Below are 21,526 nucleotides of genomic sequence, written 5' to 3'. Positions count from 1 at the left end.
CTTGTGATTAATACAACGGAACGCTAGTCTCCCAGAAAACGATCGTGTTGGATAGCGCTGGCGGACAACATGTACACAATGGGATCTTTCAAATAAATGTTGATAATGGTAGGTTAACCGTCGTGGGAAATGAGGTGTGTTTGATAATTTGAGCATTAATCGCCATTTGTCAGGAAAACTGACAAAACTGAAAACGGAAAAAAAAAGATAAAGAAAAAGAAGGAAATGTGGATGGATATAGAACCACCTTTAGAGGCCATTTTCCCCCGCAGAGCAGGGGTTGGCCTTTTTTTGGCACCGTGGTCCCCTTTTTGAAGCAATGTTTTATGGCCGGATGCCCTTCCTGCCACCAACCCTGTTCGTCACCTCTTGCGACACACAGGGAATTACCAGTGAACTGGTACTCAATTTGCCGACCTCGGAAGGATGACAGGCTGAGTCAACCACCCTGGTGTTAATTCAGCGATCGACCGGGATTCGAACCCAGGATCCTAGGATCCCAAGCCAGCACTCTAACCGCTAAGACAACACCAGGCTAAAAATGTGGATGGATATAAAGGGATATAAAGTGTGAGGGACAGGTCAAAGATCGAAGTGGATCTGGATCAAAGATCAGAGGTCAAGTACACTTTTTGGAAAGTGAGTTCAACGATGAAGGAACATTGCAATTATTGAAAAATCGTTGTTCAATAAACAACTTCAAGTGGTAAGTGATATTGCAATCGAAGAGATATGCTTTAATAAACGAGATAACTAAGCACTAAAAGTTGTTTATTGAAGAACATCTCTGATTACAAGATAACCTTTTGGATATAGCGTCGAGGCTCATGGAGGAGTTGGAACACAGATGGATCAGGATGTAACAAAATGACAAGAACTGCAAAAAGAGACGACACCGACAGCAAGGTTGAGAGACAAAATGGAGGGAGACTTCGATAAATAATGGATGTGGGGGAAGAATTAGGGGTAGGAGAGGATGCACGGGGTGGGCAAGATGAATACAGAAGCAAACTCTCAGGAAGGAAAACCTGGAAATTTGGAAAGAGTTGGCTTGGGGAGAGTTAATGGGGGTAGAAAAGGTCATGGTTTTGGATGGGGGATGATCTGAGACGGTGGGGAACAGCTCTCTTTAAGACCTGGAGGGAAAGATGAGATTGAAGAGAATGTGAAAGTAAGCAACTGATCCCTGACCCCTGATGAAGTCCCTCCAATATTTGACTTTTCACCTGTGGCCAACACTCTATATCCCTTCCTCCATACACCCACATTTCCCTCTTTTACCCTGACGGAGGGCTAACATTAGAAATGTCAGCTGCTCCTCACTTATCATGGCGGTTAACAAACTTTTATCGACTTTCAGATCGACAAAAAAAAACATTGTTTGCCATGTCGATAAACTTTCTAGAACGCGGATTTAACAATGTCATGATGTTCAGCATACTTACACCTCATCATCACAGTTCAGAGGTTTTTCCATTCGGTAACCCTGTGGCAACTTCTCATAGAGTTCAGCACAAGTCATACCACAGTATGGTGTACCTCCTGGGAAATGGGAAATGGGACCGCACATACAAACACAGTATGAGGAACACATGGGAACAGAACAGCATGTACAGTAAACAGACCAATTCAGAACATCCTGATCAAACTGAAACCGTTATCTGGCATGCTGCACCTGCTGCTAAAAAAAACACGTGGCAATTAATTTTACTTATCATTGTGCACTTTGAAAACATAGGATAAACGTGTGGAATTGACAGGTAAATGATTGTCCTGCCGAATTATAGCCAAAAATATTTTCAATCGCAGCAGAGATAATAAAGGTTTAAAAAAAAGAAGCATTTAATAAACACGCATGTTAGTTTTACTCATCATAACTGGTGGAATCAATCATACAATAATTTGGAGGGTGTCTGTTGGTTTGTGTTTGTTTGTCTGATTCCTCTGCACTCCTTCACCGCTGGATGATACGGATTGAAAACTGCTGGTTGTACTCGTGGGGAGTAAAGGAAGGTTTTTGGAGGGGGGAGGGAGGGATAAAATAGACTTCACAACCCGGGGACTCGTGGAAGGGGGAAGACCCGAATTCTTTCTATGTAAATTGGTCTCGTGTCGTGTAGCGCAATATGGTGGGAGGGAGAATTACAATTCATATTGAAAAACCAATCTTGAGGGAATGGTTCCATTCGTAATTCTGGGGGAATTAATCTGTTTGGAATTCTGGGGAGTCAATACAACAACAACAACAACAACAATAACAACAACAACAAGAAGAAGCATTTTAAGGCCATTTTCCCTGCAAGAGCGGGGGTTAGCCTTGCGGTCCCCATGACAATGTTCTATTTTACATGACAATGTTCAATTCTGGGGAGTCAATGAGTCCATGATTCTGATAGAGTTGACTTGGTCACAATTCTTATGGAGTTAACTCATCGATAAATTCTAATGGAGTTAACCAGTCCATAATTCTGATGGAGTTAAATCATCCATAATTCTGGGGAGTCAATTCAACCGTAATTCTGATGGAGCTAACTCATCTATAATTCTGATGGAGTTATCTCGTCCATAATTCTTATGGAGTTAACTCGTCCATAATTATGATAGAGTTAACTCATCCATAATTCTGATGGAGTTAACTCGTCCATAATTATGTGGGAATTAACCCATTCATAATTCTAGAGGAGTTAACCTGTTCATAATTCGAGTGGAGGTATTCCGGGGAGTTAACCCATTCGTAATTCTGGGGGAATTAACCAGTCCGTAATTCTAGTGGAGTTAACCCATTCGTAATTCTTGTGGAGTTAACCTGGTCGTAATTCTAGTGGAGTTAACCCGTTCGTAATTCTAGTGGAGTTAACCCATTCGTAATTCTAGTGGAGTTAACCTGTACATAATTCTAGTGGAGTTAATCTATTCATAATTCTGGTGTAGTTAATCCGTTCATAATTCTGGCGGAGTCAATCCGTTCATAATTCTGGTGGAGTTAATCCGTTTATAATTCTGGTGGAGTTAATCCATTCATAATTCTGGTGGAGTTAATCCATTCATAATTCTGGTGGAGTTAATCCATTCATAATTCTGGTGGAGTCAACTCGTCAATAATTCTCGTGGAGTTAACTCGTCTATAATTCTAGCGGAGTTAATCTGTTCATAAATCTGGTGGAGTTAAGCCGTTCATAATTCTGGTGGAGTTATCCATTCGTAACTCTAGTGGAGTTAACCCATCTGTAATTCTGGGGGAATTATTCCACTTGTAATTCCGTGGGAATTATTCTGCCCATAATTATGTTGGAATTGACCAGTCCGTAATTCTCGAGGGTTTAACCCGTCCGTCATTCTGGTTGGAACTAACCTGTCCGTAATTCTGGGGGATTTAACCCGTCTGTAATTCTAGGGGATTTAACTCGTCCGTAATTCTGGGGGATTTAACCCGTCCATAATTCTGGGGGACTTAACCCGTCCATAATTCTGGGGGAATTAACCCACCCGTAATTCTAGGGGAATTAACCAGTCTGTAATTAACTCGTTCATAATTCTGGGGAATTAACCCATTTGTTAGGATGGGTTCTTCGCTAGTACTGGTATCCATAGCTCTCCTTGACTAATTTACAGCCCCAATTAGTCCCGCCTTCTTGTGAGGAGGCCGGGGGAAAGCTTTTGGCCCCAAGTCTTTAATGAACCGACAGGGAAAGCTAGACGTTCGACTAGACAGGGATTTGTAATTTGGGTGACAGATATAACTTGCAAACTCTTCACAAAAGACATCGTGAGATCTTCAAAGTCCACAAATTTATTCTAGCAAATGGGACACACGAGCTTAACATCAATCTGGACTGCGGCATGGTCCATTTTGTGATGTAATACCCGGCATGCAAAACATCGCTCCAATAGTTTATCGTCGAGTTAGGAATGGAACCCAAACTAGACTGGTCAAAGGCAAATGCGTTACCGATCTGCTCCATCCTTTCGGAATGGAGTATCCAGAAATGAACGTAAATAATGTCACGTCAGTGTGGACAACAACCGCAACAGTTAGCATAGAGGGGGAGATTACCCCCCCCCCCCCCCCCCCATTCTGCTTTTTAAAGAGTTTTTTTTAAATTAATAGATTGTCAATGTCAAAAAGAAATCCCACAATCCTGCTCACCACCCAATAACCACCTCCCAGTCCTCGAAGCCGATTCTCGATTGCTTGATTGGAACGCCACGTCATGTCCACAACCAAAAGGTCTTTTGAACAGAGTTTGGGGAATCGATGTCTAATGTCAATCCCATTTTAGTCTTCAAATGACGATGGGATGATCAAGTTACACTGGTGTGCTGCGCAAATAATCCCTTCATTCCGTGCAATGCATTTCCACCTAGTAAACCTGTCACACTATAATCCCTTCATTCCGTGCCATGCATTTCCACCTAGTAAACCTGTCACACTGTAATCCCTTCATTCCGTGCCATGCATTTCCACCTAGTAAACCTGTCACACTATAATCCCTTCATTCCGTGCCATGCATTTCCACCGAGTAAACCTGTCACACTATAATCCCTTCATTCCGTGCAATGCATTTCCACCTAGTAAACCTGTCACACTGTAATCCCTTCATTCCGTGCCATGCATTTCCACCTAGTAAACCTGTCACACTATAATCCCTTCATTCCGTGCCATGCATTTCCACCTAGTAAACCTGTCACACTGTAATCCCTTCATTCCGTGCCATGCATTTCCACCTAGTAAACCTGTCACACTATAATCCCTTCATTCCGTGCCATGCATTTCCACCTAGTAAACCTGTCACACTATAATCCCTTCATTCCGTGCCATGCATTTCCACCTAGTAAACCTGTCACACTATAAATCCCTTCATTCCGTGCCATGCATTTCCACCGAGTAAACCTGTCACACTATAATCCCTTCATTCCGTGCCATGCATTTCCACCTAGTAAACCTGTCACACTATAATCCCTTCATTCCGTGCCATGCATTTCCACCGAGTAAACCTGTCACACTATAATCCCTTCATTCCGTGCCATGCATTTCCACCTAGTAAACCTGTCACACTATAATCCCTTCATTCCGTGCCATGCATTTCCACCTAGTAAACCTGTCACACTATAATCCCTTCATTCCGTGCCATGCATTTCCACCTAGTAAACCTGTCACACTATAATCCCTTCATTCCGTGCCATGCATTTCCACCTAGTAAACCTGTCACACTATAATCCCTTCATTCCGTGCCATGCATTTCCACCGAGTAAACCTGTCACACTATAATCCCTTCATTCCGTGCCATGCATTTCCACCTAGTAAACCTGTCACACTATAATCCCTTCATTCCGTGCCATGCATTTCCACCTAGTAAACCTGTCACACTATAATCCCTTCATTCCGTGCCATGCATTTCCACCGAGTAAACCTGTCACACTATAATCCCTTCATTCCGTGCCATGCATTTCCACCTAGTAAACCTGTCACACTATAATCCCTTCATTCAATGCCATGCATTTCTACCTAGTAAACCTGTCACACTATAATCCCTTCATTCCGTGCCATGCATTTCCACCTAGGAAACCTGTCACACTATAATCCCTTCATTCAATGCCATGCATTTCTACCTAGTAAACCTGTCACACTATAATCCCTTCATTCCGTGCCATGCATTTCTACCTAGTAAACCTGTCACACTATAATCCCTTCATTCCATGCCATGCATTTCCACCTAGTAAACCTGTCACACTATAATCCCTTCATTCAATGCCATGCATTTCTACCTAGTACACCTGTCACACTATCATCCCTTCATTCCGTGCCGTGCATTTCCCCCTAGTAAACCTGTCACACTATAATCCCTTCATTCCGTGCCATGCATTTCTACCTAGTAAACCTGTCACACTATCATCCCTTCATTCCGTGCCATGCATTTCTACCTAGTAAACCTGTCACACTATAATCCCTTCATTCCGTGCCATGCATTTCTACCTAGTAAACCTGTCACAATATAATCCCTTCATTCCGTGCCATGCATTTCTACCTAGTAAACCTGTCACACTATAATCCCTTCATTCCGTGCCATGCATTTCTACCTAGTAAACCTGTCACACTATAATCCCTTCATTCCGTGCCATGCATTTCTACCGAGTAAACCTGTCACAATATAATCCCTTCATTCCGTGCCATGCATTTCTACCTAGTAAACCTGTCACACTATAATCCCTTCATTCCATGCCATGCATTTCTACCGAGTAAACCTGTCACACTATAATCCCTTCATTCAATGCCATGCATTTCCACCGAGTAAACCTGTCACACTATAATCCCTTCATTCCGTGCCATGCATTTCTACCGAGTAAACCTGTCACACTATAATCCCTTCATTCCATGCCATGCATTTTCACCTAGTAAACCTGTCACACTATAATCCCTTCATTCCGTGCCATGTATTTCTACCTAGTAAACCTGTCACACTATAATCCCTTCATTCCGTGCCATGGATTTCTACCGAGTAAACCTGTCACACTATAATCCCTTCATTCCATGCCATGCATTTTCACCTCGTAAACCTGTCACACTATAATCCCTTCATTCCGTGCCATGCATTTCTACCGAGTAAACCTGTCACACTATAATCCCTTCATTCAATGCCATGCATTTCTACCTAGTAAACCTGTCACACTATAATCCCTTCATTCCGTGCCATGCATTTCTACCTAGTAAACGTGTCACACTATAATCCCTTCATTCAATGCCATGCATTTCCACCTAGTAAACCTGTCACACTATAATCCCTTCATTCCGTGCCATGCATTTCTACCTAGTAAACCTGTCACACTGTAATCCCTTCATTCCGTGCCATGCATTTCCACCTCGTAAACCTGTCACACGATAATCCCTTCATTCCGTGCCATGCATTTCTACCTAGTAAACCTGTCACACTATAATCCCTTCATTCCGTGCCATGCATTTCTACCTAGTAAACGTGTCACACTATAATCCCTTCATTCAATGCCATGCATTTCCACCTAGTAAACCTGTCACACTATAATCCCTTCATTCCGTGCCATGCATTTCTACCTAGTAAACCTGTCACACTGTAATCCCTTCATTCCGTGCCATGCATTTCCACCTCGTAATCCTGTCACACTATAATCCCTTCATTCCGTGCCATGCATTTCTACCTAGTAAACCTGTCACACTATAATCCCTTCATTCCGTGCCATGCATTTCCACCTAGTAAACCTGTCACACTGTAATCCCTTCATTCCGTGCCATGCATTTTCACCTAGTAAACCTGTCACACTATAATCCCTTCATTCTGTGCCATGCATTTTTACCTAGTAAACCTGTCACACTATAATCCCTTCATTCCGTGCCATGCATTTCTACCTAGTAAACCTGTCACACTATAATCCCTTCATTCCGTGCCATGCATTTCTACCTAGTAAACCTGTCACACTATAATCCCTTCATTCCGTGCCATGCATTTCTACCTGGTACACCTGTCACACTATAATCCCTTCATTCCGTGCCATGCATTTCTACCTGGTACACCTGTCACACTAAAACTGTTGAGGATGGTCAGAAATTAGAAAGTTTTGGACCTCTGAAAGGTTAAACAAAAATCGGCCTTTACCTCTAAGAAGCCTTAAACTGGGTGTGAATGGGTGGGACATAGTGTGCGAGCACTTATGAGTGACTTAGCAGGTGCACTCCTGTTGATTAAATGTGTGATTAACTGTGGCTATGTGGTCATATCACGGCTCCGCCATGCTCGGCGATTCTTCGCAGACCTACCGAGGCTGACTATCTCCCACAGCAGAACGCCAAAGGACCAACTGCAAGCACAGGATGGTTCATGGAAGGTTAGAGAGGTCCAGCACAAGAACACACAAAAAAAACATGGTGAAATCGAAAGGCATCAGCAAAATGATCAAACAAGACTATTTTCACCACCGTCGTGTGATTGGAGGCGAATCGTTTCCTGATCAGCACAGCTTTAAGCCCACTTGGCTAGCAACGACTAACCTTCTCATGAACTAGTGACAGGTTTTTCAATGTATCAATGCCATGATGACCGTCAATGCACAACCGCAATAGGATCCCATTTTTTACATACAGACGTTCAAAAAGTATTCGGAACCAGATACTCACAACTTTGCTCCAAGAAACCAACTTTTTGCAATAAAGTGCTGTACCTATAGTTAGTAAGAAAAATTATTCAGTTGCTGATTTAATATACTCATTCACTGACGAGTAAAAGTTGACCCTTCTTGGACCGTCGTATCTTGTTCCGAGAATAGTAAGACGAATCGTCTGTGGTTCCAAGAATATTTTGGACACTCCTCGTACATCACACATTTGTGGCTGATCAAAAAACTCCTGATCTCTCCATCCCAAAGTGTATATTATTGGGCATATTTGTCCTTTATCCACACCTGCACTTGTCTACTAATGTACGTATAGGTAAAACAATAAAAACAATTATCGTACTCTGCACGAAAGGAGATTCAATGCTGCCAAAGCAGCCCCATGGCAAGGATTGCACTGGGTGGTTTACTGTTGCTGTACCATTGATAGTCGAGGCAGGAATTTGTAATTTGTTAATCAGGTTGTTGGTAATAGCTCACCTACTATTCGCGAAGGACACCATAGGATCTTTAATGTCCACAAACTAATCCCGGCAGACGGGATACCCAGTTTAATGTCCATCTGAGGGATGATACACTCATCAATGCCTCGCCCTGTCTGTGAAACACCACGATGAGAGTTTATAGCTGGTGCTAGATTCAAAATCAGGCTAGACAGCTTGGAGACAAGTGTGCGTACTTCTCCGCTATCCTGCCAGCCTAATCTGGAGGTAGTGCTGCTAGTTATATACAACTAGCAACGGTACCCGCCCTACGGGTCCTACGGGCGGGGCTTCAATTGGGAGGCCCAAATGAAAAGGCAAAATATCAGAAATTGAAGCTTTTTTTTATTTTAAACGTTTTATATAAACATCCGTTAAATCAAATCACACGCAAATCAACAAAATCTAAACAGTATTTGTAGAATTTCAATAAAAGCCACATCACTGTTCATATCGGTAAATATTATTCCATTGTGTTCGGAAAAACTGGAAAATTGGGGAAAAAATTGGAAAAACAATATCGCCTATTTTACTCCAGGGGGTCCCAGGATTACCCACCCAAAATTTCGTTGCGATCGGTTCAGCCGTTTTTGTGGTACCTGGGAACAGACAGACAGACAGACATTTGGTGAATTATAGTAAGATTATCCACCAGGAGGAAATGGTACCAGGCTCCTGGGACACAATGGCCAACACTGTTCGGAATTTTTTTTCGTTACGAGTTAAATGGAATATGGGGAAAAGGTGATCTATTTGTTATAAATGACATTCTCCATACTATAGCCAGGTTGAAAGCTCAGGCCCCCTACCCCACACTCCCACCTCTCCAATTGTTGCGTCCCTAACCCCAGTGTGAAAAAGCTCATGGATTCTGGCAAAAGACTTTTCTGGCTGACTGTGCAGGAATGCAGCAGTTTCTTCCAAAACACCATGCAACGTTTCAACGGTGCTGGCACATGCTCACTTTGTACGTGCAAGCGCTTCGAGCAGACAATATGATGAAATCAACGCAACATTGTCGGTATTTTCCCTTTTAGTGTCTGCGATACACTTTATTTTTGCTGAAAAGCATTACTTTCTGATCGTCCGCAGGGTTGATGACCCTTTATGGACGGATTTCTAATTTCACGTTTTGCAATCATTTGGTGTCGAGCACCGTGTCAACAGCCGATCACTGACCTCAAGTTATAAAAACAAACAGTTGTCAAAGACTAGTGTTGATGTAGAGCTTGGTAAACCTTCACAACAGTTGGACATTGCCTTGTAATAATCTGTCCCATTCAGATCACTGGATTAATAAATAATAACAAGAAGACGTCATGCGGAGCACGATACTTACAAAATACGTGCCCCCCTCCCCAATAAAAAAAATTCAATTGATACAGCAAATTGTCCATTTCATCAAAATTAAAATTGACAATCTTGATCAAAGCTCGGGTCAATAGGAGAAAATTGACGATTTTTCAGATGAAAATGATGATTTTGGAAGGTTGACCTTCAGTTGACCTTTGACCTCTTGACCTCAAAAATAGTTGGTTTCCCTATTTAGTGACTCAATGTGCAAATGCTGTTAAATTTTCAATTCAATCGGATGAAAATTTATGGCTTATTAGATGAAAATTGATTTTTAAAATTTGACCTTGAGTTGACCTTCGACCTTTTGACCTAAAGAAATAGTATGTTTCCCAATTTAGTGACTCGATATGCAAATGCTGTTCAATTTTCAAGTCAATCCGTTGAAAATTGACAGCTTTTTAGATGAAAATAGATGATTTTTAAAATTTGACCTTGAGTTGACCTTTTGACTTCAAAAATAGTATGTTTCCCAATTTAGCGACTCGATATGCAAATGCTGTTCAATTTTCAAATCAATCGGTTGAGAATTGATGGCTTTTTAGATGAAAATTGATGATTTTTAAAATTTGACCTTAAGTTGACCTTTGACCCTTTGACCTAAAAAATAGTTCATTTCCCAATTTAGTGACTTGATATACAAATGCTATTCAATTTTCAAGTCAATGGGATTTAAAATGGCGATTTTATAAATTTGACCTTCAGATGACCTTTGACTTTTGACCTCAAAATCAATAGGCTTCTTAATTGGGACGACTTATACAATTTGGTGAAGTTTCGTGACGATCGGTTTTGAATTGTGACCTGTAGGCCGGTGACAAACAGACAAACAGACAGACAGACAGACAAACAGACAGAACTACAAACGGAACCGACCCATATATGCTTGAAAAATCTTCGATTTTGCAAGTAATAATCTACTACTATTACTATGGCAACTACTACTATGACCAAAATGCAAATATTTAAAGGGTTACAAATGGGTAAAAAAGGGTATAGTGAGGCATCATAGTAAAAAAGGGCATCATATTTATTACCTCCACCACCGAAGGTGGATGGAGATTATGTTTTCACCCCTGTCTGTTTGTTTGTGAACAGCACATCTCAAAAGGTTGTGTACGGATTCGATTTGGTGAAGAGGTTGGGTATGTGACAAGGATGAAAGGATCGATTCGATTTCGGTGAAGATCCGGATCCAGAACCAATAATTTGTAAGTGATTCTTCACCATTGAGTGATGGGGCTAAAACGCATAAATAGCAGGAGATCTCAAACAATGTATGGACGGATTCGGATGAAACTTGGTGGACAGGTTGGGTGTCTGACAAGGACAAACCGAATAGATTTTGGTTTCATGTCCTGATCCAGATCCGACCTATCGGTAAGTAGGACACAAAACGTGAACTCTTCAGCCTGGTGGAGGTATGCGCTCTACCGAGTGCTGTTCTAGTTTCTTTATAAGATGATTGCTCCACATTGAGGATGATAAGAGCAAGTCAATCAGCATATCCTGGTTCAAGTACGAACAGCTCAACATTCTAGACATGGTTCTCATCAGTGCGGAAATGCTTTGTAAGGCCTCGAGACTTTTGAAAGAGATTTTATCGTAATTTTCATTGCGGATTTTTCACTTATTTCAAGTTCACTGTAATTCTCAATCAAATGGAATAAACGCGACTCGAGCACCTCGAGTCTTGATGCAGGTTATTGAGAGTCACCAAGTAGCCTCGTGGAGTATACTACAAATTGCAGGGAACATCTTATTAAATATATTGTTATGTTTGTAAGGTGGGGAGTAGTAGTAGGAGGAGGTAGTGTAAGGCTGTATATAACATAAATCAGTGGCAAAATGGCCTCGAGGTACACATACTCACCTCTAAGCTGTCTGGCCAGGGTTTAAATCTCATCCCAGTTATAAACCGTCATCCAGGTGTTTCACAGGCAGGGTGATTCATCAATGTGTGTCGTCCCTCGGAGTAGGCAAGCTATCACCTGAACAAATTCCAAATTTCTGTCCTAACCTCAGAGGCCATTGCATTAGCGGCACAGCCACTTCCTCGGCCAACGATGCTACCCCAGAGCTTTTGGGGATTGTCCTTGCTCTATCCTTTTAAATGCTGAATGTCAACCAGGGAAGCAGCACCTACCGTTTTATTTAATCTTTTTTTTTAAATTTAAAAGGTTTTTTAAATCTTTGGCATGACTCGGCTGGGTTTGAACCGCCGACCTCCCAGATCCAGAACAGATGCTCTCTCTAACCATTACATCAAAGCAGTGAAATGCCTTAAATAAATATTTATTTTCTGGGAGGGAGCATGCCCCATAAAGGGGTCGTTGCTTTTGTATCTCTGTGTCAAGGGGTCTGTGCATGAAAAGGTCAAAAAAAACGGTCTTAAAGGCATGTGCCGAGATGCAGCGCCCCTTTGTGGCGCTGCACCACATGGTAGTGTCTGGCTCATTAGATTAAACTTCACTCAACATAGTTGAATGAAACAGATTGAGCATTTTACTGAAGTTCGAAAGCGTGTGCATTACATACGTGATGATTTCCCATGACTTCTGTTATTCAAGATTTTAAAAATCACAACTTGTTTTTACACCTAAATCAGCAGCAGCTTCACGATATTTTATTTTTTTATTTAATTAATCGATTAATCAGACCATTTGGCTCATGACGCCTGTCATATCCACACTCCAGGACCCCCATCTCTTGCACACATCATGACAGTGGCAACCAGACAAGTTATCTGATAGACGATGTACCCCGCGACTGAAAACTCTGCTTTCTTCAGCATGTCGGAGCTTCTTCTTTCGCATCATCCCAATACAAAAGAGGAAGCCAGACATGTGTAATATGAATGGTTATAACAAACAGGACGTTGATCGAGGGATGTTCGTGCGAAGCCAGAATAAGCTGACATTTGAAGCGTTAACCCTTCATAGGAGCAAAATATTGTTGGCGATATTAACCTTGTTTCTAACAGTGTCTGAGGCTCTTAGGGGGTCTGGCAGGATGGCGTAGACCTAGAGGTATGCACACTCACCTCTCAGCTTTCTCATGTGGATTCCAAATCCTGACCCAGCTATAAGATGTCATCCTGGTGTTTCATCAATGTGCGTGCCCGTTCCTCGGCTGGACCCTATAACCGGGCTGCTGGAATTAGATGGTGGGCATTAAAGATCCCAAAACACCCTGCGCGAAGAGTAGGTGAGCTATTGCTGGCACCAGGGCCGAATTCCAAATTCCCGCCCTGACTACTACCGGGAAGGCAATGGCAAACCACACAGTATAATCCTCGCCAAGAAACTGCAAACGTTCTATGCAGAGTCCGGTACATCAGAATCAGAAGAAGGACATTAGTAAACATCAGACTGTAGTTTGACATCAATTACAAGGACAGTATACATTGGAGTAGTCTTACATTAATTACGAGGACATTAGTTGGCAATGGACAAACACATATTGCATGAGGGATTTTAAATCTGGGTTCTCTGCAATATGAGCTAGGGTTTCAAATGGGAACAATGAGAAACCCAACCTTCAACACACAAGGAAAACTGAAGGAGATTTTAAAAAACCTTATCCAGGCCCCAAAATCAAGTGAAGCAAACATCCAACACATCCTTTTCAAGGTGGCACCTTAGGATCTTCAATACCCACAAAGTACCGTTAGCAGGGAAGATGGGAGATTTGACATCCCTGCCATGGTCCAATAGAGACGATTGTCCATGGTGGTAATCTTGGTCTCACCTTTACTTGTATTGTGGTTGTGTATTTTGGTTGCCAAGGTGATTAGTATGGGGTGGTGCTTTTGACAGTTTAGTTTTGTATTGCGCCGGACAGAGAGATCCCTAAGGGCACCAACAATCCAGATGGCTTGGTGGGGAAGTTTTAGATTTGGACTAAAAGCCCTGACGATTGATTATAGACACGGAAGGCTTGCCAATCTAAGCAAATGATCTAACTTTCCAGCTCCTGCCACACCCTCCCTCAAACATTCAACAAGCATGTGTGGTTTAAGGTCCACTTATGCAAAGCATGCGCAAAGAAGGGTCGAGGGTGTTTGGGAAAAGAAAATTAATTAAAAGAAGGGGCAAACATATTGGAGAAAAACTAAGGTGAGGGATTTGGAGGAGGAAATGGGAGTAAAATAAATGATGGAGTAAAACGACATAGTGGGAAAATGCATGGGTGGAGGGCATAAGAAGTCAAAATTTCGCGATGTTTGCGCATCTACTCTCGCCAACCTGTACTTGGCAAGCATGGCGAGTATGCCGAGAAAGCCATACCAAGAATGACAGGAGACCTTCATTCTGCAGGTGCTCAAATAGGCTTGTTTAGGGTTTATGATGTACTGGCAGGGGTACCTGGCGTTGCCCGGTTATGTTATAATCATGTTGGCATTTCGAAGAAATCAAATTTTGAAAAAAAAAATTCTATTTTTTTTGTGGTGACCAAAAACAATTCCCGACACACAACTAAGGTTCGTTTAATATTACATTTCACATAGTTACAAAGGCTTAGGTAGTACTGTATAGAGCGAATAAAAAAGAAAATCCCAAAAATTCACCGACACTCACGAATGAACATCTGAAAGTTTGCCAAAGAACTGTTTGGCCATCTCTGAGAAAAATGTTCACACACACACACACACACACACACACACACACACACACACACACACACACACACACACACACACACACACACACACACACACACACACAACGTACACACACACACACACACACAACGTACACACACACACACACACACAACGTACACATACACACACACAACGTACACACCCACACAAACACACACACACACACACAACGTACACACACACACACACACACACACACACACACAACGTACACACACACACACACACACACACACAATGTACTTGCACACACACACATACATATGTCTTTCAATCCTGACAAATCTCACACTCTTACGATGTCTCTCCGAAAAGACCGACTGGACAACCCTCCCATCCACTTTCTGAATAATCCTCTCCAAGAAGTTCTGTCACTCAAGCTTTTGGGTCTCACTATCTGCCATGATCTTTCCTGGGAAAACCACATTTCCATGCTGGCCTCCAAAACCAGTCGCCGACTGGGCATCCTCCGTCATGCGAAGTCCTTCCTTGGCACACCTGAGCTCACTACATACAAGGCTTTCATCCGCAGCTCAATGGAATACTGCTCTCCCCTCTGGGCTGGTGCTCCTGCCTCACACCTAGCTCGGCTTCACGCTGTTGAAACCAAAGCGTTCAGAATCATTGGAATCTCCCGCGATGAAGCTAACTCCGAGGGCCTTTCACTCACTCACTGCAGGCAGGTTGGTGGTCTTTCCGTCTTCTACCGACTCCTCTCCGGCCCTGCTCCCCCCGCTCTCTCTGTGCTCTGTCCCCCAAATATTCCTACAGGTCGCACAAGATCTGCCTGCAACCCTCTTATGGTTAAACTGCCAAAATCAAGACTCTCTGCTCACCTTCACTCCATTCCTCTTTTCTCCCGCCTCTGGAACAAACTCCCTCACTCTCTTCAATCCCACTCCTCCCTCCAGGTCTTTAAAATAGCTGTTCACCACCATCTCTTATCTTCCCCCATCCAAAACCTGGATCTTTTCTACGCCCGCTAATTTCACCCCAAAATCCACTTTTTTGAAAGACCAACTTCTGTCCTGGAAGTCCTTGGTGTACTTGTGTTTATACTTCTCCCACCCCCCCCCCCCCTTCCCACGCCGCCTCCCCCCAATCCCTCTCCATCCCACATATTCCCGATGTCCCTGCTCCCAAATGTTGTGTTTATGTGCTTCCCGTTCTATCCCTATCTTGTCTACCGCTCCCCTTTTTATATACTTTGTTTGTTTGTCTCTGATTTCTTTTTGTGATCAATGTTAGCTCTTTCACGAGCCTCGATTCTGTATACAAAAAAAAACAAAAAAAAAAACACACACACACACAACGTACACACACACACACACACACACACACACACACACACACACACACACACACACACACACACACACACACACACACACACACACCTCTTATAGTATAGATGACGTATAACACTCCTCTCCTTTTTACATTCAGCCCTGATAAGAAAAAACAAAACGTACAACTAGATGGAGGTGGAGGGAGCAACATAGGTTAAGACTGCTGCTACTACAACTCCTAATACCACTTCAACAGCCACAATCATTACCACCTTCTTTGAGGTCAGCTGGAGATAATTTTTGGCCCAGGTTTTCACTAACCGGCTTGTCAGGCATGACGTTGGACTGAAGGTGATTTCGATGGCATTTGTAATTTGCTCTTGGTGCCTCCTCTTCATGAAAGAAAATGAGGATCTTTAACATCCACCAACTAAAGCTAGCTGGTAAGACACCGAGCTCAACGCACACTGTGATGCAACACTGACCCTGCATGTAGAACACCAAAACAACAGTTTATAGTTGGGTCAGGAATCGAACACAGATCAGAATACTCAAAGGTAAGGGCACACTACCTCTGCACCATCCTGTCAGACAAGTAACAATTCAGGTGAGATACAAACTACATGGTGATATACTACGTTCAATCCTGCAAGATAGGGATCATGTGACTCAGTGCTTTGTTTTATTGAAACGAGTTGTTCAAAATGAGATTGTAATCTGAAAAGCAAAGTTAAAAGGAAAAGGGGTCAGCCCCCCTCAGCCTGCCCCCCACATGCTGCTGTCTACACATTCCGGTCTGTCTATGTGACACGTGAATATTCTACAAACAAAAGGATGTTGTAAGGTGGCATCCTATGAATGAATTTTATTTCTTCTATTTCGTTATCTGTTCATTTAAAATTAATAATAACAATCAGGATGTACAAGGACACAGAGCTGACAACTGTTAGCATAGCTCAGATGGCGTGAAATCACATTTTAGCTGCCTAGTGTGGGTTTGATTCCTGACCCGACTGTAAACTGTCGTCTTGGTACTTCACAGGCAGGGCATTGATTGCATCAATGGGTACATCGGCCCTCGGATGGAGGTTAATCTAGGAACCTGTCTGCCAGTAAAAAAAGGAAAACATCCTCCAATACCTTTTGAAAAAGTAGGCCATGGAGTGCCATTATCCTGATTGGTGAGGTACCCGTGCTATGCACGGGTGGGAGGCCAGAAGCAAACAGACAATGCACAAACGGCGAATGCTAAACCATGAAACCAATAAATTCCACATTCCTGTAGCACCTTCAGTCGCACGTCAGACATGGACAGCAAGTTCGTGAAGGACTTCCATGAAAAACGTACCCGTTCGCAAACAAACGGGTACGTTTGTTCTATACCCAGTCAATGGCGAATCTGCATATGGCGATCCGCGAATTTCACGCTTAGAAAGTAGAAACCATCACGGCATTTCGTCATTCACATGAACTCGATATCTCTTTTTTCATTCCAAACAGCATAACTCCAATCGCAAATTAAATAACATTAATATAAATATAAAAAATTAACTTTTAACAACATTCGTGACATAAACAAATATTTAAATCCTGATGTGAAGTTCCGCACGGTTGGGTGAATACAATTACGAATTCAAAATCGTAATTGTATTCGCTCAATTCCAATCATCAATTGATACTTTAACAAAACGATTAACACGATTAACGATTAAACATTACGATTGAATGACGGTTGTATTGGGATATTATCAAACCCGCGCATTGCCGTCATCTGTCCACTTCCGCATTCGCTGCAGGTTCGTAATTCTCATCAAAATCTAAACAGTATTTGTATAATTTCAATAAAAGCCACATCCCTGTTCATATCGGTAAATATTATTCCATCGTGTTTGGAAAAACTGGAAAATTGGAAAAATTGGAAAAACAATACAGCCTATTTTACTCCAGGTGGTCCCAGGAATACCCACCCAAAATATCGTTGCGATCAGTTCAGCGGTTTTTGCGGTACCTTCGAACGGACGGACAGACGGACATTTGGTGAATTATAGTAAGATTTGTTTCGATATTCCTCTTTGACTACCGCTGGGAAGGCAATGGAAACCACCCGGTGTACTCCCTGACTGAAGACTGATTCAGCAGCACTGTTGCTTGGGAAACAGTATTGTCATTGGATGGATGGGATATAAAGAAATCCTATATCTATGTCAACCTATATCTATTAACCCTATTGTTACCAGTAACATAATCCAACTAAAAAAATCCACATCCCTTTTATAATGAACTTGCATATCATATTAGATTTAATAATCTATGTTGTTGTTTCGTATGCAGCCTGTGGCTGCTGGCTGCATCATTTCTGGAAGCATGGCTGTGCTGCTGATGCAGTGCCTCCGTTTCCAGCAAGTTGGTACTGTACTCATTTTGTCGACCTCAGAAGGATGACAGGCTGAGTCAACCCACCTGGTGCTACAACAGGGGTCGAACACAAGACCCTAAGATCTCAATCTATCCACCTTAACAGTTAAGCCAACACAAGGCTTTTAATAATCTATAGGCAAGGAATTAAGTCAGGTCACAGGAGCACAATGGCCTACTGTTTTCGGAAAAAATACAATGAGCTTCAACAAGAAAATAAATTCAAAGAAAGCATCATCCAAGATGCGGCATCTCTGATATCTCCGCACCACGAAACCGATTTGAGTCGGATTTGTATCCACAGGAGGACCAATGCAGCACCAGATTGCTCAGAGTTGAGTGCGTTACCATTAGTGAGCTAATACTCAAGGAAGGGCCAGGTACCAGAACACAATGGCTGAAACCTTGAGAAATGTTGTGCCATATTGAAATTAACTTCCACAATGCAAATGTAGATGTGACAGCCGACTTTACATTACCAAAACTAGATGGTATTCATAAAATACTTACCCTGCGTAGTCAACGTGGTGTGAGCCAACTCTTCAGTTTTTGAAGGGTTTTTTTCTTTAATCCAATATGGCTGCCAGACCACATCAGCGATGACATCATAAATTTATATACTCTAATATAATTGTTGTGTAGATTACACACAGGAAATTTCAAACTGATCAGACTAAGTGTTGTCCCTGTGGAAATATGACGTCATAATTAAGGGGACCAATGACGTCATCATTTACAACACTTATTCCCCATGCGGAGTTTTTTTTACAATGAGCCACATTTTATTTTTCCCATGGAGCAGTTATGGAGATTATAGAGGTGAAACATTTTTCGGTTTTTCCAAGATGGCACCTGTACCACATGACCTATGACGTCATACGTATTAAAATATTCTACAGGAGGAGGCGCTCGCATGGTGAAAATTTCATGTCCATCAGACCAACAATTGCAGAGAAAAAAATTCATAATGATTGGTTCAAGCATTGTACTTGTCGAATTATGACGTCATAATTAACATATCTTATTTCCCATTGGGAGCACTTGACAATGCACCATGCTTCAATTTTTTCCATGGAGTGGTTTTGGATATAGAGGTGCAACGTTTTTCGAATTTTCCTAGATTTCCTAGCCCCTCTACCATGTGACCTTTGATGTCAAAATTATCAAGAAATTCTACAGGAGGACGTACTCCTATGGTGCAAATTTCTTATCCATCAGACCAACAGTTAGAGAAAAAAATTCATACTGACTGGATCAAGCGTTGTACTTGTCGAATTATGACGTCATAATGAAGGCACTGATGACATCATTATTAACAAATATTATTTCACATGGGGAGTACTTGACAATGAGCCTTGTTTCAATTTTTTCCATTGAGCAGTCTTGGAGATATGGACTATGGAGGTATAACGTTTTCCAACATGGCACCTTTTCCACGTGACCTATGAAGTCATAATTATGAATAAATCAAACTGCTGCTTGGTGGTGGTGAACAGCTGGTGAACAGCTGCTTCAAAACAGCTGTTCACCACCATCTCTTATCTTCCCCCATCCAAAACCTTGATCTTTTCTACCCCCACTAATTCACCCCAGATCCACCTTGTTTGAAATTCCAACTTCTTTCCTGGAGGTCTTGGCAGTGTCCATATGTTTTATACCTCTCCCACCCCCCCCCCCCCTTCCCATGCCTCCCCCCCAAAGCCCTCTCCCTCCCACAGTTCTCTCGATGTCTCCATGTCTCTCGGTCCCTGCTCTCAAATGTTGTGTTTGTGTCCTTCCCCCTCTCTCCCCATCTTGTCTACCGCTCCCGATGTTATTTGTTTTGTGTGTCTGTTTGTCTTTCTGTGTGATTAATGTTCGCTCTTTCACGAGCCTCGATCTTGTATACAAAAACAAAAACAAAAACAAAAACAAAAACAAAAAATTATACAGGCGAAGGTGCTCCTATGGTAAAATTTCATGTCAATCAGACTAATGGTTGCCGAGAAAATGAATTTTTAAAATGCAGACCCGCATACCACATGTACGCCACACAAATGTACGCACATGAATGCCTAACCCTGCTTTTCGCTTCGCGAGCACAGGGTAACAAAGGACAAGCTCCAGGATAGAGCACCCACCTCCTACCCCCCTACTAACATGGCATAATAATGGTAATTTATAGTTCAATCAGACCGAAGGAAACGAAACCCATACTCGGCAATTTTTAAAAATGTACACCACTCCTTTCCTAGGCCATCCCCAGGTGCTGCATGACGTCATCGCTGGGCACCGAAGGGGGCCCGGCAATAACGCACGCTGAAAGGGAGGACTCGGTTTTCACTCCGGTTTCTTGTTTTCTTGTTACTTGCAAAATCGAAGATTTTTCAAGTATATTGGTCGGTTGCGTTTGTGGTTCCGTCTGTTTGTTTGTCACCGGCCTACAGGTCACAATTCTAAACCGATCGTCACGAAACTTCACGAAGTTGTATAGGTCGTCCCAATTGAGAAGCCTATTGTTTTTGGGGTCAAAAGGTCAAAATAGGCCAAAGGTCACCAACTTTGCCAAATTTCTAAAATCCTCAATTTTCATCCGATTTACTTGAAAATTGAACAGCATTTGCACATTGAGTCACTAAAGAGAGAAACTAACTATTTTTGAGGTCAAAGGTCAACTCAAGGTCAACCTTCCAAAATCATCATTTTTTTAATCTGAAAAATCGTCACTTTTCTTCCTATTGACCCGAGCTTTGATCAAGATTGTCAATTTTAATCTTGCTGAAATGGGCCATTTGCTGTGTCAATGGAATTTTTTTTCTTGGGCGGGGGTGGGGAGTGGGGGGCGGATTTTGCAAGTATCATGCTCCGCATGACGTCTTCTTGTTTGTTTGTTTGTCCGGGGGATATCTCAGCCATCCTTTGAGCTCGGAAGCTGAAATTTCGGCACAATAGTGAGCAAGTGCTTTGGCAAAAACAGTACTTTTTGTTTTTTGATTAATCAAGTCAAAGTAATTGATTAATCACTGAATTATTATCGATTAATTAAGTACATATTTATTTCCTTTCTCTTCTGGGCATTAACTCAGGCACCTTTTGAGTAAGGAAGCTAATATTTGGACACGACAATGACCAAGTGATTTGACTGAAAAGGGTATTTTTGATTGATTGATTAATCAATTAATCGATTAATTATTTAATTTATC

General features: G+C 42.1%; 1 protein-coding gene across 1 annotated transcript in view; it reads right to left on the bottom strand.

The window, feature by feature from the left end:
- LOC144888990 (tyrosine-protein kinase receptor Tie-1-like) overlaps positions 1 to 21,526 on the bottom strand; it is a gene marked incomplete at its 5' end in the record, with an annotated part of 66,075 nt that overhangs the window by 11,223 nt on the left and 33,326 nt on the right. The window contains 2 exons of the mRNA XM_078768790.1: positions 1,446 to 1,542; positions 7,787 to 7,827. Coding sequence (XP_078624916.1) covers positions 1,446 to 1,542; positions 7,787 to 7,827 — 138 coding nt within the window. The remainder of the gene's footprint in view (positions 1 to 1,445; positions 1,543 to 7,786; positions 7,828 to 21,526) is intronic.

The sequence above is a fragment of the Myxine glutinosa genome, unplaced genomic scaffold, assembly GCF_964187855.1.
Source record: "Myxine glutinosa unplaced genomic scaffold, kmMyxGlut1.1 SCAFFOLD_477, whole genome shotgun sequence".
Taxonomy (NCBI): domain Eukaryota; kingdom Metazoa; phylum Chordata; class Myxini; order Myxiniformes; family Myxinidae; genus Myxine; species Myxine glutinosa.
The sequence above is the reverse complement of the archived record's forward strand: the minus strand, read 5'-3'. Positions and strand labels throughout refer to the sequence as shown.